At 34.7% G+C, this 19,955-nt stretch overlaps 4 protein-coding genes and 1 non-coding gene across 5 annotated transcripts; 2 read left to right on the forward strand and 3 right to left on the reverse strand.

Annotated features, from left to right (window-relative positions):
* The first annotated feature begins 5,705 nt into the window (after positions 1–5,705).
* Positions 5,706–5,776, forward strand: QC763_0078720. Its single transcript has one exon. It is a non-coding gene; the product is annotated as a tRNA-OTHER (tRNA).
* A 7,204-nt stretch (positions 5,777–12,980) lies between these two features.
* Positions 12,981–14,117, forward strand: QC763_503160 (uncharacterized protein; the record flags this gene model as incomplete). Its single annotated transcript, XM_062912909.1, has 1 exon — positions 12,981–14,117. The coding sequence occupies one exon, from the start codon at positions 12,981–12,983 to the stop codon at positions 14,115–14,117; it is 1,137 nt and encodes a 378-aa protein (XP_062763718.1).
* A 77-nt stretch (positions 14,118–14,194) lies between these two features.
* QC763_503150 (uncharacterized protein) lies at positions 14,195–15,685 on the reverse strand. The gene is made up of 5 exons (XM_062912908.1): positions 15,471–15,685; positions 15,160–15,420; positions 14,698–15,101; positions 14,448–14,644; positions 14,195–14,395 (listed from the first exon to the last, which is right to left on the reverse strand). Exons 1-5 carry the CDS (start codon positions 15,666–15,668, stop codon positions 14,352–14,354), a joined length of 1,104 nt encoding a protein of 367 aa, XP_062763719.1. The 5' UTR covers positions 15,669–15,685; the 3' UTR covers positions 14,195–14,351.
* A 563-nt stretch (positions 15,686–16,248) lies between these two features.
* QC763_503140 (uncharacterized protein) lies at positions 16,249–17,064 on the reverse strand (the record flags this gene model as incomplete). The annotated part of the gene is made up of 1 exon (XM_062912907.1): positions 16,249–17,064. One exon carries the CDS (start codon positions 17,062–17,064, stop codon positions 16,249–16,251), a length of 816 nt encoding a protein of 271 aa, XP_062763720.1.
* A 146-nt stretch (positions 17,065–17,210) lies between these two features.
* QC763_503130 (uncharacterized protein) lies at positions 17,211–18,615 on the reverse strand (the record flags this gene model as incomplete). The annotated part of the gene is made up of 2 exons (XM_062912906.1): positions 18,404–18,615; positions 17,211–18,355 (listed from the first exon to the last, which is right to left on the reverse strand). The coding sequence occupies exons 1-2, from the start codon at positions 18,486–18,488 to the stop codon at positions 17,211–17,213; spliced, it is 1,230 nt and encodes a 409-aa protein (XP_062763721.1). The 5' UTR covers positions 18,489–18,615.
* Positions 18,616–19,955: the final 1,340 nt, after the last annotated feature.

A 19,955-nucleotide genomic window follows, 5' to 3' on the forward strand; every position in this document is an offset into this window, starting at 1 on the left:
CCCTAACCCTAACCCTAACCCTAACCCGCCGTAGCGGTTAGCCTTTTTTCCTAATATTTAATAGCGGTTAGCCTTTCTTCCCAATATTCAGTAGCGGTTAGCCTTTCTTCCTAATGTTTAGTAGCGGTTAGCCTTTCTTCCCAATATTCAGTAGCATTTAGCTTTTTTTCCTAATATTTAGTAGCGGTTAGTTTTTATATCTCTTTATATCACTTTATATTTTACTATATATACATATAATAGCTTATAAACCTTTATAATTACTAATAGCGGTTAGTCGTTTTATTATTTTTAATATATTTATAGCGGTTCGGGTAGCTTTTAACTTATATATATTAGTTTTTTATAAATAATATTATTTTATAAAAAATAGTATTAGCGGTTAGTTTTTTTATTTATATATTTATATATATTTATATATATTTATTACTTTATATAATAAATTTTTATATATACTACTATATTACTATATATATATATATAGTAATTTTAATTTTTAAGTTTATTATATAGTATAGTTAGTCGTTATATTTCTATATATCTATGTAGTAATTAATCTTTGTTTATATATATATATATATATATATATATTTATTCTATTTTTTTTTAATTATATATAATAAAACTAAATCGCTTTTATATATAACCTTTAAATTCCTAAAACCTTTAAAACTTTATTTTCTTATTCTTTTAAATTAAAAACTTTTAAATTTATATTTTTACTTTAATTTATTATATTATAATAAAAACTAACATTAATATAAAATATTTAATATTTAATATTTTTACCTATATATTAAAATAATAAAAAAATATATATACTAACTATAATACTATAAATATACCTTTAATAAGGTTTTTAAATAAATATATTTGTATAATAGTAGCTCGTTCGTAGTCTACACTTTACGTAAGATAAAGAAAAGACTTTATAGGCTCGTAAACTATATAATAAGCACTTAATCGGTTTGATTAGAGGGCTAGAATTACCTATACGCGTAAAAAGTATAAAAATATAAAGATATAAAGTCGATAATCTATTTAAAATAAATACCCGAAGTAAACCGTTTATATATATAACTCCTAAACTTCTAAATCCTCCGAAAGTCCTACTTCCTTATTTAAACTTTTAGGCCTATAGCCGTACCTTAAACTAATACTTAACTAATAAAAAAAAATATATTTATTCTATTAACTTTAGATATTTCGTACGAATCTCTTCCTATACCCTAACCTAAACCAATACTATTATAGAATACTTAATATCTAATACTTTTACTCGTATAAGTAACTAACGTATTACCTCTACTTTATTATTTAATATAACTCTGTATTTTTAATAAAGTACCTCGATATCCTCCTTAAACTAACTTAACCTCTTTTTTTTAACTATAACTAATTTTAATATTAATTTTATCCCGTACGAATAATTCCTTCCTAACTTATAAAATAAACCTTTATTTTCCTTTAATAGTTTTTACCGCTTATAAAACTTTCGAGGAACTTTATATTTATTATATTCCTAAAAACCCCGTTTAACTTTCGTACGGTACTTAAATTTAAACCCCTAACCTTTAATAACTAATTACTTAACTCAATACTTTTTTTCTAAGCCCGTTTATCCTTAAATAAATTATTTAATATATATAGTTTTTCTAATTTACTAAAAAGTTTAGTTAGTTATAAAGTATTTTATACGATACTATAAAATCTATAGGCCGGCAATTATTAAAATTCGTACCGTATATATTTTTTTCCGGACTTTATATACTTTAAAAAGTAAACTATATAATATATCTATAACTATAAAAACGCCTTAATTATAACCTTTATATTTCGTATAATATTTTATTTCCTTTTCCGCTCCTTTATAATAACCTGCCATTACTTTTCTTTATTAATAGCTATATCGAAAGCTTTTTTATTTATAGCCTCCGGAGTTACTATATAATTTAACCTATTACCCTCCTCCTTTTCCCGCATACTCTCCGTATAAGCTATACTAAAAAACCGCTTTTTATATAACCTATAGAATTCCTTTCCCTCCTTATACCCGGCCCTATTTATCCGCCCGTCCATTATCCGGGAAAGAATAATTTTATAGTATAAGTTATTATCCTATATAAAATACTTTATTTTTAATAATATTAAATCTATAGCTTTAATAATTAACCTTCTAGCCGTACGATTCTTTATAAAAAAAATAACCGATTCGGCCTTTATTTTATTTCTCTTAGCTCGTTTGCTTTCCTAAATAAAGTCCCTTCATATCTTTAAAAGCCCGGTATAGAAAATATATCGTACGTTTAAAATATCGATATTAGTATTTAGGGCGGACGTAATTATAATAATACTATTGCTTTAATCTACCCTCGTACGATCTTACTTTTCTAAATACTATCTTTTATACTATTAGAATATACCAGATACTTAAATAAATACAAAAGAGCTTTAGTAAAATCGATTAAGGGAAAATAAATAATAACCTTCGTACGAGGGTCACGGTTACCGATAAATTTAATTTACTAGCGAAAGGCTTAAAAAATAACTTTTTAATCTCTATATTTAATTATAGAGTACTTAATATTCGACCGGGATAAAATAAACTGTACGATAATTACCTTTTATAAATTAAAATATAAACTTTTATAAAACTTTCGTAAGTCCCGAGGTAAAAGGATAGCTATTAAGAAGATTAATTACGTCTCGATTAAAGCTATATATTAGCCGATTTATTAGAAAAATAATCGAAATTCGTATAATAAGTTTAAAATAATATAGTACTTATTAAAAATAATCCGGTCGAGCTATTATCGTACGTTAAGCCTATTAATAAAGGATTTAAACGTTTTAATTGTAAAGGCCTTTAGGGTTATAAAAATAACCTAATTAATCGAAACCTCTTTAAAGCTCTAAATTATATAATTAATACCTATTTCCTTATAACGCCGGGCTATATCCTTTTATAATATTATAAAAAAAAAATAATAATAATCCCGTCTTTTGTATAATAGATTAGGAATAGAAAAATAATACTTTTTCTACTCCCTATCCCGGTAATATAAAGAATTAGGCTAAACCCTTATATAATAAATATTAATATCTTTTATTAATTACTTTTAAAATTAATATTAGGGTTATTAAATATTTACCGAAAATAGCCCTTAATATTAAGGCTAGCTAGGTACCGGAGTCGTTTTTATTATATAGAATAATACTAATTCTAAAAAAAATTAATTTTAGTTTACTAAAGGGTTAAAGTATCGTTCGAGTTAAAGGTAAATAACTAATATTATAAATAACTAAGCTTTATAAACCACTATTATCGTACGGTATATCCTAACCTTCCTTATTTAATATATTTAATATATACTATCCCGGTAACCCTTTCCAAATAGCCAGTTTAGGCCGTAATAATAAAATTAAAGCCCTTATTTTCGTTATCTTTATCCTAGTTAAAATCAGACCGATTATAATTATCGGACGACGGTACTATTTTATTATCTAATAAACTTTTTAGGATAAAATAAGTAAGAAATTAGCGGGCAATACCTATAGTAATATAACGTTAGGGTTAAATACTAATTTTAAATCCGAGGTAGCGCTCTATATATATAATAAAAGGGCCCGGCTAACTTTATTAAACGATTATTAGTTTTTTAAGTTACCGAAAAATATATTTAAATCAATTACCCTAGACTCGATATCCTTAAACGGTTATATAAATTTAAAATCTTAAAAAATAGGGTAGGGGTAAAAGCTCCGTCGAGCTAGTATTATAAACTAAAGTAAAAGGGGTAGATAAGCCAGAGGTATCGTACGACGCTTATACCTAGCTCCTTTAAGAAATAGCGGTAAATAACTTTAAGTTATTCCGTATAGCTTAACCCTTTATAGTACTATAGTATAATTACGATTATACCGTACTAAATAAATATATTTTTAAGCCTTTTAACCGGTATATTATAGACCTTTATATTTAAAAGCTTTATCGTATTAGGCGGTAACCCTAATAATAAATAAATAACGATAAAAAAAAAGATCGGAGCTTATTTACCCAGTTTAAATATAATTAGGCTTCGGTCGTATAATAAATATAATTATCGCCCTCTTTTTTTAACTAAAGTTAAGTAAAAGATAAATTTTTAGTAATTTGTTATACGATTTACTTCTAAGGCCGCTAGAAATATATATTATTAAGATCGGAGAGAAAGGAATACCTAATTTTATTTTAACTTATATTATCCTTTAAATTATCTTAAGGAATTTCCGGAATAGAAATATCCGATATTAATAAAAAGGTTAGGTCCTAGACCGTATAATTAATTTTATTAACTAGGATATATATTTTCTCGGTTAAAGCATTAATAGTAATAGAAATATCTTAATATATAATAATAATATCGTTAAATATAAGTTTACCTTCGGATATTATAAAGTTATTAATAGTTATACTATATATATAAGCCTTTAAAACCTAGTTGTAACGAACCTCTATTTAGAACCTCTAAAAGGGATATCGGTTAAAGGTACTTCTAAATAATCCTAGTTCGGTACAGCTAAATAGTACATAATAAAATATCTCGATATAAATACTAAATACCGTAAATATAATTTAAATTATATATTGCGGAACTATCTATTTACGCTAGCTAGTTCCTCCGTATATATAGTCCTTACGCTAAGCCTAGCACCGTTCTAGATCGATTAACTCGACCCTCGATTCTATCGATATTATTACCTTTAAAGTTAGCTCTTCTAAATCGATCCTCGATCTTATTAATTCTATTTTAATTAATCTTTATTTATATACTAACGATTAGTCCGTAGTACGCTTTACGTTTTACTAGGTATTAAGCTATAATACGACGCTTCCCTTTCTAAGCCGAAGTCCCGTCGGCCTAACCTACTTTCTTACGTTTATTAATACTTATAAATTCTTTCCTTTTTCCCCTATTTCCTTATACTTTATAATATTTAACTATATAAGTAAGGCGCGACCTAATACTAAACCTCTGTACCCGAAGATAGCGGATCGCAATAAGCTATTTACTTTAATATTATAATTTATTACTATTATAAAGTATATTTATTCTTTTTACGAAAAACGTAGTTTCTCTTATAAAATTTCTCCCTCTATTTCCGAGCGTTACGCTACCTATATATAATATAATTAGTCCTTTTATAACGTTTATAGATTATCCGTTTAATAACTTTATAAAGTTATTATTTAATATAATTAAATAAAGACGGAGATAATAGAAGTTAAGTTTTAGCGCGCTACCTTAAATTAGAAAATTAACCGTTTACGCCTATAAAAATAAATATAGTTTAAGTAAATAGTTATAGCCGTTTCCCGTAGCTTTAATAGTATAGAAGAGCTAGAACGTATTAATTAGGAGGAAGCCGCGTTAGTTATATAGTTTACCTTACCGTTTAGTAACGTTTCTTTATTTCCTCTGGCTTCCGCTTTCCTAAATCCCCGGAGCCGTTTCTCGGTAAAGTCTTCCGCCCTTATTTTATTTAACTTTTCCTTTTTAGATTTTACTTTAGGCTTCGACTAGCCGCTTAACTTTTCCCTAGATCCGGGCGTAGCCGGTCTTTCTTTCCTAGCCGCATTAAATATTATTAATAATATACTTTTTATTTCCCGAAGTACCTAAAGCGTATAATACTATTTATATTTAGTCTCCTTTATACCTTTTAACCTCGTAGTATAGTGTATAGTACGTCGACTACTACGTCGAAGGCGCAAGTTCGATTCTTATCGAAGTTCTTTTAGCTTTATCTTATAACTATTTAGCTATAGACTAGGGCCGAATCTTTTTTATTTATTTAGGTTTTAGTCGGTCCGGATATTATTAATAGAATTTTTTTTATTTATTTAGGTAGTTAAAGTATACCTATAGTTCCTACGAGTTATTTATAACCGGATATTTTAATTAATTAACTAAATACTTTAATTAGCCTTTATTAAACCGTAAATCTAATATCTCTTTTATATCGTACTTCTCTTTTTCGTCCTCCGCTACTACCTATATATTAGCTTTTTTTATATATAATATAGGTTTTAAAAGTAAAATATAAAAGGTATATAACCGTAGACATATCGTACTAGGTAGCTTTAATTCGAATGCCGTTTCCGATATCTTTTTTTTAATTTTAAATAGTCTTACTCTTTTATAGTCTAGCTTTTTACTAAGTCTTTTAGTACGTAAATTACGTATAAAAAAGAATATTATATTTCCCTTTTTAAAGTAAGGTCCTTCGAGCTTTTTAATATTATAGTATTTCCGTATCCTTTTCCTTATAAACTTTAGTTTTTACTTAAGTTTACCGTAAAATATATATATTTTATTTACTTTAACCTTAGCCTTAAGTACTTTAACCGTAGGTCTTTACCGTAGGTCTGCCTTATAGCCGAAATTCGCGAAAAACAGTATAGCTTTAGTCGTCTCGGTTAGCGATATATTATATACTAATTATACCGTAAATAATAGTTTAACCTAATTATTTTATTCGAAATTAATATAATTCCGTAAATATTATTTTACGATTTAGTTAAGCTATTCCGTTTAACCGTCCGTTTAAAGGTAATAAGCCGAAAACGCTTTATTTATTACCTTTAGCTTCGTTATTAATACTTTTTAAAACTTCGATACGAATTTAATATTACGGTTTATAATAAATTCCTTTAGCTATATATATATTACTATAATATATTATAGTATTATATTCGCTAATTATTCTACCGACTAAATCTCTTTATAAAGTAAGAAGTATACTTATTTAATAAGCTTATCGATTACCGTTAATATATTATTATACTTAATATTAATTATTATATCCTTAAATTTTAGTAATTTAGTAATAAAGTTTATTATAATTAAACTCTATAGCCGTTCTATTACTAATAATAGCTTTAGAAATCTATAAGGCTTATACCTCGTAACCTTCGTTCTTTTATACGTATAGTATAATTAGATAGTTTCCTTAACGTCGTTTTTAATTCCTAGCTAGTTAAAGTACTACTTAATCTTTTTTATAGTTTTAACGATATTTATATATTTTCTAAGCTTTAATATATAAATTTTTATTATTAGTACTGTCCTATTATTTAGCTTTACGTACGTTCGATTTCTATACTATAGTCTTCCCTAACTATCTTTTTAAATACTTTATAGCTCTAACTCTTTTTATTAATATTACTTTATAATATCGTTACTTAACTTTCTTTAATACTTACTAGAAATAGCTTTTTTACAATATATTACGTAATATTTTATTTACGGCTATAATAGATATTTAAAAATATTATCTAGCGCTTCCTTAAATAATAATAGTAACTCCCTAGGTATATCCTTATAGTAGTCGGCTCGCCGGTTAAATACGTTTACTTTAGTATTTTCCGAGCTTTTTTTATAGTTAATTTAAAAATTAAATTCCGAAAGAAACTTTAATTATCGTATTTACCGTACGTTAAGGACCTTCGTAGTAATAAAGTATTATAGATTTTTATAATTTATATAGACCTATATTTTATATTTAATACCGTTAAAGTATAGCCTTTACTCCTTAAACGCTTCGATAATAGTAAGTAATTCTTTATTATAGATTAAGTAGTTCTAACGTACTCCCTTAAGTTTCTTCGAAAAGAAAGCTACCGGATATAGTTTACTATCGCCGTTTCGCTACTTTAATTATTTACCGATTATATAATTTAATATATTTACTTTAACTTTAAATAGTCGATTAGGGTTTAATAATTTAAATACTAAGTCTTTTAAAATAGCCTTTTTTAGCTTCTAAAAGGCCTACTCCTCTTCCTACCCCCACCGGAACTTTACGTCTTTCTTAATTAAGTAATTAAGTAGCTTCGCGATACTTACATAGCCCCGGATAAATATTCAATAAAAGTTTATAAACCCTAAAAATTCCTTAACGTATATTTATAACTGCGGCGTAAGCTAGTCTTTAACTACTATAATTTTCTTAAGCTCTATACGAACTTTACCTAGCGATATTAAATATTTTAAATATACTATTTTTTATATATAAAACTCGCTTTTCTCTTTATTAATTAAAAGTCCGGCTCTATATAACGCGTCGAATATCTTTCGTATATACCGTTTATACTTTTCTAAAATATATAAATAAATAAAAATATTATTAAGGTAATATATTATTATTTTATCGAGGTACTTCTATATTATATAATTAACGAAAGATTAGAACGTCGTAAGTATATTAATTAACTAAAATAATATTACGAGATACTTAAAATAACTATAAGGTATATAAAATACTATTTTTTATTTATCTTTTTCTTTAATTTATATATAGGCGTACCCGATAAGTATATTTAAGTATATAAAATATCGTACCTTTACTAATTAACTCCGTAATTTAAATATTAATAGTAGCGGATAATTATTTTTTACCGTTTTATTATTTAGCTAGCGGTAATCTATATATAGTTATAAACTACCGTCCTTTTTCGGTATAAAGAATATAGGATATCTTACTAACGATATAGACTCCCTAATATACCCTCTCTTTAAATTTTTATTTAAGTACTTTTATAGCTTTTTACTTTACTTATCGTTAATATAATAGACCTTAAATAGCCGTAGCTTAGCTCCTTCTTTTAACTTAATCTCGTAGTCTTACGGTTTTTACTTTAGAAGCCCCTTTAAGTATTTAGCCGTAAAAGCTAAATATCTTTAATATTTTACTAGTACTACCTTTTTCTTACCCTTCTTTACGTTATTATAATAGGCGTACTTATTAATCTCTAATATTTTTACTAACGTCGTTAACCCTATTTCTTCAATTTTACCGCCTATATCGATAAAATATATTATTACTTTCTATACTCTTTACGGTAGTACCGTAGAGGGTATTTATCCTGCACTTTACTCCGTATATACTCCTAATTTTCTATCGTTAATTAGATATTTCTAAAGCTCTTTTAATCGTAAATAATTACTATCCCTCTAATCGATATTTAAATTATAGTTTTTATATTATAGTTACTTTAAAATTATATCCTTCGAAGGTCCTATATTTATAATATTAAATATAATTAGTATTATTTTTCCTTCGATTATAATATTTAAGGGTAGTATTTTCCTATAAACCTTTTACGTAGGAAATAGTTTTTATATAACGATTTATTCTTTCTTTTTCTTTTATAGTATACAGGCCTAATGTATAAACTATAGCGAAATTAGGTTCGTTTTTATATTACCGTTTATTAATATTATTACTTAAAGATCCCTTTATCGTACAATAACCTAAAAGCATTTATTTTTTTTACTTTTTCCTTATGCGGCAACGACTTTACTAACGAACGCCGGATTATTATTTTATACCTTCGCTTTACGTTAATATTTTCGAAAATACCGTTCGTAGTCCGTTAAAGGTTAACGGCTTCCGCGAAAGGCCGCGAGTTATTTTTTAAGTGGTTATATCGTTTAAAAATATTTTTCTATTCCGGGTTAATCAATAATATAAAGTCTTTTAACTATATCCGCTTAGCTTCTTCCTATTTTCTATCTTTAATATTCTTTCGTATTTATATCCGATAATAGTTTTTCTATTTAATTTTAAGTATCTTAACTTAATAATATCGCTTAACTTTCTCCCGTAAATATATAATATAATCTAGATTTAAATACTATCCTAATATTACCTCCTCCTATAAATATATATTATCGTCTATATTTTAACCGTTTACGTATTTGACGTAGTACCTTATATATTTTAATATAATTTATATAATTTAAAGGCTATTTTTTAATTTAATCGGGTCTTAAACTTTTTATAAAATATAATCGTTTAGGTTTTCCTATTAAGCCTTTTCTTATTAGGCTATAATTTTTTTAATTAATTATAGCTTACCCTTTTTATTTACCTTACGTACCGGTTAATAGCTATATAGTAACTTACTTTAATAGTATTTTATATATCTATATATAATATATTAAAACTAAAGTACTTTCCGATACTTCGGATACTTAAAATAAAGCTATACCGTATTTCCTTTATAAGGTATATATTATATAGGTATTAATATATTCCTTAATAACTTCGCGATCCTAATATTAATAACTTTCTTACTTTTCTAATACTTTTTTTAACTTTTATATAAAAGCTTTATAGGCTATAATATATTTTATAAAATAGTAATTCCGTACTTACTATATTACCTTTTTAATATTATTTATTTAGTAAGTCCTTATATAAAACCCTTACTTTTAACGATTTTTATAATAACTTTTATAGTAATCTATACTATTTAATCCCGTAAAGCCTATATTTAAAAATCCCTTTCCTTATATTCCGCCTTTAGCCTTTTTAGTACTTCCTTTATTTTTTAGAACTTTATATTTTCTTATCCGGCGTACTAATTAAAGTCTTCCTCGGAGTTTACCGCTCCGCCTTATTAACACCCGATAATTATTATTTTTATAACTTTTAATCCCTTCGATATAATAATAAATATAATTTCTTTTTTTTATTTAAGCCGTTTAAATATCTTATAATCCTTTTTAAAGTATCTTACTTTATCGTAGTTAAAATACTTAAGGTTATTTTTACTTTAGCCTCGGCTTTATAGCCTCTATTACTATATAGTATCGACGTTTATCGGTCCCGAGTATATAGTACTAGAGTAGCTAGTGCTAAAGTATTTCCGCTTACGCCTATCGTTAAAGTAATTACCGTTAAAGTATCCCCTATAGCTATTACCGTAACTATCCTTACCGTTACTTCTTTTCTTTTCTATATAATACTCGAATTACTAATCGTCGATCTATATAGCTATAGTAATATATTTATTAATAATATCGGGCTTTATTTTTTTATATAATTTATTTTTTATTTTATTTTTAAGGCTATAGTAAAAAAGTTATATTAACCTTTTATCGTTAATAGCATTACGTAAGTTATTAATCTTAAACTAAGCCGCGTAATTAGTTACCGAATATATTTAACGTAAACTTAAAAGTTTACCCTATACGCGCCTTACCTTATTATACTCCTTAAATACCTTTTTAAATTTAGCCTTAAAGGTACGGTAGTTTTCGAAGTACTTTATAATAATCTTTTTTTAATCCTTTAACTCCTACTCGTAATAGTCGTCGAGGATAGGTTTAAATTATACGAGAGCCCTATCCTTAAGCCTAATAGCCGCGAAGATTATTTTTAACTCTTCGTTAATAAATTAGTTTAAGTATTAACGAAAATAGATTTTAAACTAAATTAAAAACCCTTTAAGCTTTACCTTTTCTCTTTTATAACGCTTTAGTACTAGAAGCTTAATAGTCGACTTAAACATAACCGAAATAATAAAAATCTACTCCCGGGTCTATTAAGCCTCGTCTTCGAACTTTTTAAGACGCTTAATAACCTACTTTACGGTAAAGGGTATAGGTCTAGCGGAAGGTCCTTCGGCACTTAGGCTAAGTAGGACGCTTCCTATTTAAACGTTTTTAGGTCCGGCTATAGTAATAAAAAGATACTTTTAACTTATTTATAATAAAGTTAAAGTAAGTATATAATATGTGACGAACCTCTATCTAGAATCTCTAAAAGGAATATCGGTTAAAGGTACTTTTAAATAATTTTAATTCGGTATAGCTAAATAATATATAATAAAATATCTTAATGTAAATACTAAATACCGTAAATATAATTTAAATTATATATTGCGGAATTATTTATCTACGCTAGCTAGTTCCTCCGTATATATAGTCTTTGTATTAAGCCTAGCACCGTTCTGGATCGATTAACTCGACCCTCGATCCTATCGATACTGTTACCTCTAGAGTTAGCTCTTCTAAATCGATCCTCGATCTTATTAATCCTGTTTTAATTAGTCCTTGCTTATGTACTAACGATTGGTCCGTAGTGCGCTCTGCGCTTTACTAGGTGTCAAGCCGTGACACTAGTCTATCGATATAAGGTAATTACTTTAATAAACTTTAATTATAAACCTCTAAACCTAAAAGCAAATAATATTAAAGAAATTAAATTTTTTATTTATTTATTTTAGCTAGATAAACTTGTAAAGTAAGTATCGTATAATAGAAGGCTTACTAAGCGTAATAATAATAAAAAAAGATAATATAAAATTAGATAAAGTATATTAATTTTTATAATCCTTTAGAATTATAATAATTAAGGAAGAGGACAATACTTTTATATAATAACTGTAAGAAAAGATAATATAAAAGTTTAATAAAAATTAATAGATATTTATCTTAATAACTTTCGTCTAGCTTTATAATTATTGTAATAGAGTTTCTATACTGTTTATATAATAGTTTCTAAATCTATAGTTTAGTTAAATTTTAAATCGTACGGTAATTAATCTTATTAATACTTACTTTATATATAATAAATATATTTCAAATCTTTTTATTAAAAAAAAACTTTTATATTATATAAAGGACTAGGCTATTATTATTAAAAAGCTTAAAGGATTTTTAGTCGATCGTTTTTTAGTAAGTTCGAATAGAATTAAGTAACTGACTTTATTAAACGACGACTTTACTATTATATTGTCACAGTTTTGCGAGACAGTGGGGCTACGGGAGCCAATCAGGGCTGGACCGAGCGATCGAGAGGGGCTCACAGTTCAGTTGGACGGAACGGACGAATAAGGTGGGGACCGGGGACTGGGGCGGAGCTCACGGCCCACGGTCCAGTATCGGCCAATCAAGAGTGGACAGAGGACCGTCTGTAAGTCAACTGTCCACGGTCCCAAGGTCTATATATACGGAGGAACTGGCTGGAGTAGATAGACAGTTCCGTAGTATGCAATACAAGTCACAATCGTTGGTACTTAGACTATTGTGATTGAGACAAGCCATTTGTTATATACTATTTAGCTATACCGAACCAGGATTGTTCAGAAGTCCCTTCGACTAGTATCCCTTTCAGCGGTTCTACATAGGGGTTCGTGACAATATTACATGAAAACCAGTCGCTTTCTTTTCCATTCCTCTATATCTCTATGCTTCGGTTACTCTATTGTACCGTCAGGACGCAGCTTTGTAATATTTGAACGCCGCGGAGCTAAGACGGCCGCCGCGGCGCTTGTCTCCACAGCATTCATAAATATGCGCGCAGAGATGCTAGACAATTTACTTCCTTCATCAAACCTTCCATCTCAAATTCCCAACATAATGGCGCCTACTTACTTAATCGTTGGTGCGACTGGCAACACCGGCCAAAGTGTTGTGGAAACCTTGTCCAAGCTTTCAACATGCGCTGTCATCGCCTTGACACGATCGCTGCACAGTCCGGTCGCAAAACATCTCGCGATTCTCCCAAATGTTCAAGTCCTCGAAAAGAACTGGATGGATATCACGGCACAGTGGCTACGTGAGCACGAGATAGAAAGGGCCTTTGTCGCAACTCCTAGCCAGCCAAGTCAGTTTGCCGAAGAAACCACATTCCACGTTGCCGCTCTCAAAGCCGGCGTCAAATACGTAGTGCGCATTTCGACAACAGCAGCCAACGTCAGACCTGACTGCGAAGCCTATTATCCGCGCATCCATTGGGCAATCGAGGCTTTGCTCAGCACACCAGAGTTTAAGCCGCTGCAATGGACGTCTCTCCAGGCCAACAACTTCTCCAGTTTCTGGTTAGCTACCGCAGCCGAGTTCATCAAGCAATATCGCAAGACGGGTAAACAAGACACACTTCGGTTGGTGGCATCAGAGGATGCACCTGTTGGGACTGTCGACGCCAACGACGTGGGAGTTTTGGCGGCGCATCTGTTATTGCAAGAGGACGTCTCACCACATAACAACGCCAAATATGTTGTTAATGGACCTGAGGACATTACGGGAAGACAGATCCTTGAGTTGGTTGAGAGGTACATCGGCACCAGCGTGGACAACGTCATCTTCAAAGATATGTCGTTTCTTGATTATGTGATTGGTGTGACTCAAGGGTCCCAAAGTGTTTTGATGTCTATGAAGCATGGCCCAGAGACAGCGTGGAATGGGGAGTGCACAGCGTCTGCCACAAGCGAGGCAGTCTTGAAGCTGGCGGCGCCTACTCGGACACCAGCCGACACTTTGAAAGCAATGCTGCAGGAATGATGCCGTGGATAGTTACCTAGGCAGGATAGTGCGACATATTCTTGGCATTTACAAACCATACCATGGGTAAAGTTCCTCTCGACCTTTGAGTATCAAATTTTTATCTAATAGAATAAACTCCACTATGTCTTGTTGAAGAAAACCGCAGACAGTGATGCTACCTATCCAACTGATTGCTTTCAAATGACGTGAAATGTCAGCTTACCATAATTTCGTCCTGCTGACTTCGTGATTCTATGCCTGCCTGAGATGTGGATTCCCTGGAAGTGTTTGAAGCCCTGGCGGCATTAGTACAACCTGGAGAATTCTTCATGACACGCATAAACTTACATTCACCGCCTCTTCCAACAATCTCCCCTTCAACCTGTGTTGGTTTCGCGCAAGCCACGCCTTCTGCAGCAGACTGGAACTCCAACGCATGACACCGATCGTTAACGCAATCATCCCCCAGCACAGCATCCATCCCCCGCTGAAGAGCATCTCCCTTCCAGCCAAAGATATAGTCGCCGTGCTGTCCATACCCTATGCTATCAATTGACATCTTAGACAAGCTCACACTTTCAAGACATTGGCCACTTACCCGTCACCAAAGCTGTACACAAACGGCTGCCTCTTGGCTGTCTCATCAAAATAAGCCGGGTCATTGAACTGTGATGTATCCCACAGCATTTCATACATCAACTGTGGGATTCGCACCGGGTGTGTCTCTGGGCAGGCCTGACCGGCCAGTCTCCCTCCTCCGACAGGGCTGTATGCAACATGTGAACTGTGGTCGGGAGAATCCAAGTTTTTACCGTCCCAACAAGATGGGAATATCACAGAGCCCCGAATACCACCAGGGCACACTTTCGTCGGCAGCTCAGAGCTATCAGCAGAGTCGCACGGGGTGAATCCTGTCGTGTTGCCATTGCAGCGGTGGCAGATGCCGGGGAAGGTACGGTCTTTTGACGTGATGTCTGGCGAGCCGGCGAGCATTCTGAAGCCCTGAGACACCAGTCAGGCTGGAAGATTGCAACCTAAAGATCTTGAAGGGGAAACTCACTGGGGGAAATGCTGTCACTTTTCCGTTACCAGATGTACTGCCAAAAACGGATGTCATGTAATAGACGGTAATCCCTCCTCCTACTGGATGACGGACTCCATCCAGTCCCACAAAGTTTGGACGTTGAGGAACAAGCTTGAAAGAGCCATTTTCTGGAGAGCGAAAATAGAGAGAGGCAGTCCAGTAGTTGGAGAAGTCTTCAGAATACGTGCAAGTGGTGCAAGTGGATGCCCGAGAGGGTTCCATCTCTGAAGGATCCATCTGGACTTGTCAGCGCCATTTGCTGCCATCAAAAGCAAGGTTCATCCTACTGTCACGTTGAATGAGTTTCCACCCACGATCTGGTGTGTATGTGGTGAAGGGCTCAAGCCGGGATTGACCAATGGATCCGTCCTCTCGATGACAAGCTGAGAGCACGCGAAGCGGAGGAGCTTGCCAACAATGACATTTTGAGAGGTTACAAGAACAACCTGAAGGAGTAGGCCCGCAAAAATGAATGTGAAAATCATGATTAGACGGGAATTGCTTGATCAGAAACTATCAGCAACAAGCATATTGAGACTGAACCGGGGGTCTGCCGGTTATAAGTAGACTGTGCCAGGTTGCCGCTCAATAAATGAAGACACCACCCTCCTCCAGCGTTGCAAGGAGCGGCCAATTGAAACTTGGAAGCAATTAAGTTTCGGGGGATATATCCGAGAGGCTATCGAAACCCTCGGCATAGTAGAGCTGGAGTTGTGAGGAGACAGCATACACAACTTACTTGATATACCTTACGTCCCAGTTGGCAAACAATGTTTCCTGTCGACCCAACCTGGAAGCTTAGCACACTCTCTTTGGACAGGTTCGGTCACCTGTCCGATTAGAACACCTTTCCCAGAAAATAAATTGTTTGCTTTCTTTCCGGAATACCTTGCTATTACAAAGTACTCTATACCTGGTAGCTATCGAAGTATATGGATAAATGTCAAAAGTAGTGCACCCCTAAACCGGGATGGAACCACCGGCAGTCCTGGCAGCACCCTCTGATGCAGACAGAAAAAAACATAATCTTCATTTCGGAATGATAGTTAAAGGGGTCATATCCTACTACTTCCATGCCAAAAGCTCTCCATTCATAACCCCAAACCACGAACCCTTCTTCTCCTTCCATTCATGACAAGCTTTGACAAAGTCATCAACTTCCTCGGGTGTTGCATGGCCTCCTCCGATAGTCCTTTCCCGAAGCTGGCTTCCCTCCCTGAATCTTTCCGCACAACTATCGCCAAAGAATTGGACTGCCTCCTCCTCCGAGAAGCACCATGAACTTGCCGTGCTCTTCACCTTATGCTGTTCAAACCCAGCTTCCAGTGCAGCGCTCTTCAAGCCCATCCCCATGTCTGGACTGCCTCCGGTCTCGAGAATCGTGCCCGTGATCGCCTTCTCCCACATGTCGAGTCTCTTATCCACCTGAAACCACCTGGTTGTGCTCATGATCATCTCCTTGCATCCAACGACGCCTCCTGGCTTGAGCACTCTTCGGACCTCTTTCAGTGCAACAGTGGCGTCGCAGGGCAGATGCATAATGACCATGTGTAAATGTACGACATCGAAACTATCGTCCTCAAACGGTAGGCGAGAGGTCACGTCTCCGACCACAAAGTTGCCATTGCCAAGGGAGCGAGAAGTAAATGTGCTGCGTGCTGCATTGAGAGCCGACTCGGTGATTTCGACGCATGTCACCCTCCCTTGAGGCACGAGAGCGGCCAAGTCGGCAGATATGGTTCCTGGTCCGCACCCAATGTCGAGAATGTCGAAGTGGGACTCGATGTGAGGAATGAGATACGCTGCATCCCGCTGGGCGGTGCGCCGAGAGTGAGCGGCGAGAACGGCGGCTGAGTGGCCGTGAATGTATTTGTCTGTCATTTTGGATGGTTGATGGGAAGAATCACCTGAACTCAAGCCGCGGCCGGCATGGAGATGGAGATCCGAAGAGGCTTACCCCACCCTGCGTCCAACTTTGCAAGGTTCTGAGTCAGCAAGGATGCCGAGTTGTTTCTACACTATTTCCACTACAACGTCTTAAGCCACGTCATGATCGCCCTTGTCATGACCCCATCCTGATATCCCAAAGCAGCATCGAGCACCGCTTGGACGTGCGCCTCACCTTCACACTCGACCATGATCCTCTCCCCACTCCCCAGTTCCTCCATCCAGTCTTTATTCTTTTCCTGTTTCGCAATCACGGTCTGGGTATTGGCGTACGACTCCCCGCCAAAGAATCTACAGTCGTCCAAAAACACTTCTGCTGTCCCAACCGTGATGAACAGCTTCTTCACCAACCTGGCCCCACCTTTTCCTTGAAACACAGCCTGCCACACCTTGTCTGCTCCCTCAACTCCGCACAGATTTGCCCAAACCTCCTTTTCATCCCCCTTCCAAGCCTCTCCAAACTCATCCACCTGTATTCTGGTCAGGTAATCTCGCTTTTCATTCATTTTGTAGCTTCCCATTGGGGAGTCCATAGACTCCTTGTGCAGTCTGACAAACGGACTAATCATCACCGCGGCCTGGAACTCTTCACCACTTTTGATCTGGAGCTTTGGGGCATAAGGGCTAGGGTTCTGGATGTGGGACAATACTGATCCAACCAGCGTACCACCTGCACTGTCGCCCGCTAAGATAATGTCCTCGGCAGAGATGCCGAGACCAGAGGAGGTGCACATAAGATAGGAAAGTGACGCCACGCATTGGATGAGCTGTGCTGGGTATGGGTGTTCCGGGGCTAGGCTGTATTCGAGAATGATGATTTGCTTCGCTCGAACTGAATGGCCACATGCGAGGATAAAGGGCATGTGAGGGGATCGCAATGGATTCACGAAACCACCGCCGTGAAAGTAAAGAAGCGTCGGGGCTTTCCCAGACCTGGATTTGGCTTCGACATTGCCCAGTGTCAAAATATGCAACACTGCTGGCGGCAAAAGAGCAGGATGAAGCTCGGTCAATGAAGCTGGTAAAGTGACGATCTGGTGTGCGATCTTGTGCTTGCTGCAGTAGTCCTTGATTGTGGATCCCGTGGAAACACGACGGACCAGCCATCTGAGCAGAGGGGTGGGAAATATGCTTCTTTGCGTGCGCAGAAATGTCAGGGCGCAGTTTTGGCGCCAGTGAAGAGATTTCTGGTTAGAAAACAAAAATGCTAGCGACCATTTTGTTACTGTTGATGATTAGCTGCTGTCAACGGGTTACAATGCGAAAAACATACAGAAGAGGGGAAATAAGGCAACCAAGGAGATCCAGTCAAGGACCTCCGGACTGGCGTCTGGGCGCAACTTCTGTTTTGATGTCATCTTTGACAAATTCACGAGAAACCGGGCCCCGAAGTGCCTAAAAACTATTATGCATCATTGGGCTTTATCAACTGCTGTCATTCAACTGTTGAATGGGTTGAGGTCCGAAGGAACCGAACAAAGTCAGGCCTCGGCAATGGCGGAAGCCGCCTACCTATTTTTAGCTTAGCCTCGGATGACGATGGACGCTAGCTCTGAACCCTTTTTCCAACGTCTCAGACGGTGAGGATACCCGCATCAACACTTTTTAACAAGAACTACAGGTCTCCCCAGATCATATTTCCAAAAGGTTGAAAACATACCATGAAAAGGGGACCATTTCATCTGACATAGCTCACAATGCTGTGCAGCAGACCCACAAAATCGAGCCCAGAATCTCTTTCACAATGTCCCTCAGCTCCTTGACGTTGAACAGCTGGGCAATCCTCCCGGCACGATAACTAAAGAAAAGGAGGAACCTACACGCGAACCATCCAAAATGCCTACTCGCTATACTCGTCTCAAAAGCAAAGAAAAATTACGAATGGTAAGAGCGTGTCCTCTTAAGGGTAACGATGACCAAGGACCTATTTGCGAGATATACCGCAGCGACATTATTCGGGCTCGCCGCAATGGTTACACGACTCTTCCTTTTCCGGCACCCAACCAATCAAGATCGTTTTCCAAAACAAATATTGCCTCTGATCCCATATTTAAACAAGCCCTGCATCGAGCTTTGTGGCATTCAAGGTCTCCAAAACTCTCCAAGAAGATCTGAGAACACTTCATCAGTCAAGCTTTGACGGTCATCTATGGGTAGACATGTTCGTATCAATCGTTGAGCATTGTTACCAGGCTAGGTACTTTGGCGCAGAGCATACCTATAAGGAGCCTCGTCAGTAGAGGTATGGCTTGAAAGCAATTCGAGACACAGTTCCAATATTTTGTTGCAGGACGACCATGTTTTAACCGATCAGCTTGTAGCCAATGTCAACCCAGAAACAAACCTCCTTAAACTAAAGAGTGAGAGTATAACCACATCGAGAAGACCAGAGCACCAGTGCTTCGTCACATTGCTTTGCGTATTGACGGTAATAAGCTGGCAGAGTTTGTCGTGAAGGATATCATGCGATCCGGTATACTGTCTGCTGGTATTGAACAGCGAAGGCCGAGAACAAGAGAACATATCTTACAATGCTCCGACAGGACAAGATTGGCCACATTTTGGCACCCTCATGCTTGACCTCGGATACTTGTTGCAGCAAAGCTTTGCTGCCGATACCGAACTGAAACCTACTTTCTCTGCGCTCCTACATCGGTGTGAAAGGTTGAGCAACATCGACTGGTTCCGACGGTTGGGTTGGTGTTTGGGTAACTGGATGGTGCCGACGATCAGCTTTTAGGAAACAGGTCATTACACTTGTGCGATGGGCACAGTTATCTAATCCCCCGAGCCCCTGAGACCATAAGGTGTAGGCCAGCAACCCA

The sequence above is a fragment of the Podospora pseudopauciseta genome, assembly GCF_035222475.1.
Source record: "Podospora pseudopauciseta strain CBS 411.78 chromosome 5 map unlocalized CBS411.78m_5.2, whole genome shotgun sequence".
Taxonomy (NCBI): domain Eukaryota; kingdom Fungi; phylum Ascomycota; class Sordariomycetes; order Sordariales; family Podosporaceae; genus Podospora; species Podospora pseudopauciseta.

Excerpts from the sequence above, each read along its gene's own strand:
- QC763_503150 (XM_062912908.1), bottom strand. The coding sequence starts at position 15,668 with ATGATTTTCACATTCATTTTTGCGGGCCTACTCCTTCAGGTTGTTCTT. Across the intron at positions 15,421-15,470 it reads GAAACTCATTCAACGTGACA|ATGGATCCTTCAGAGATGGA; the intron begins GTAGGATGAACC and ends TGACAAGTCCAG. Across the intron at positions 15,102-15,159 it reads AAGTGACAGCATTTCCCCCA|GGCTTCAGAATGCTCGCCGG; the intron begins GTGAGTTTCCCC and ends CTGGTGTCTCAG.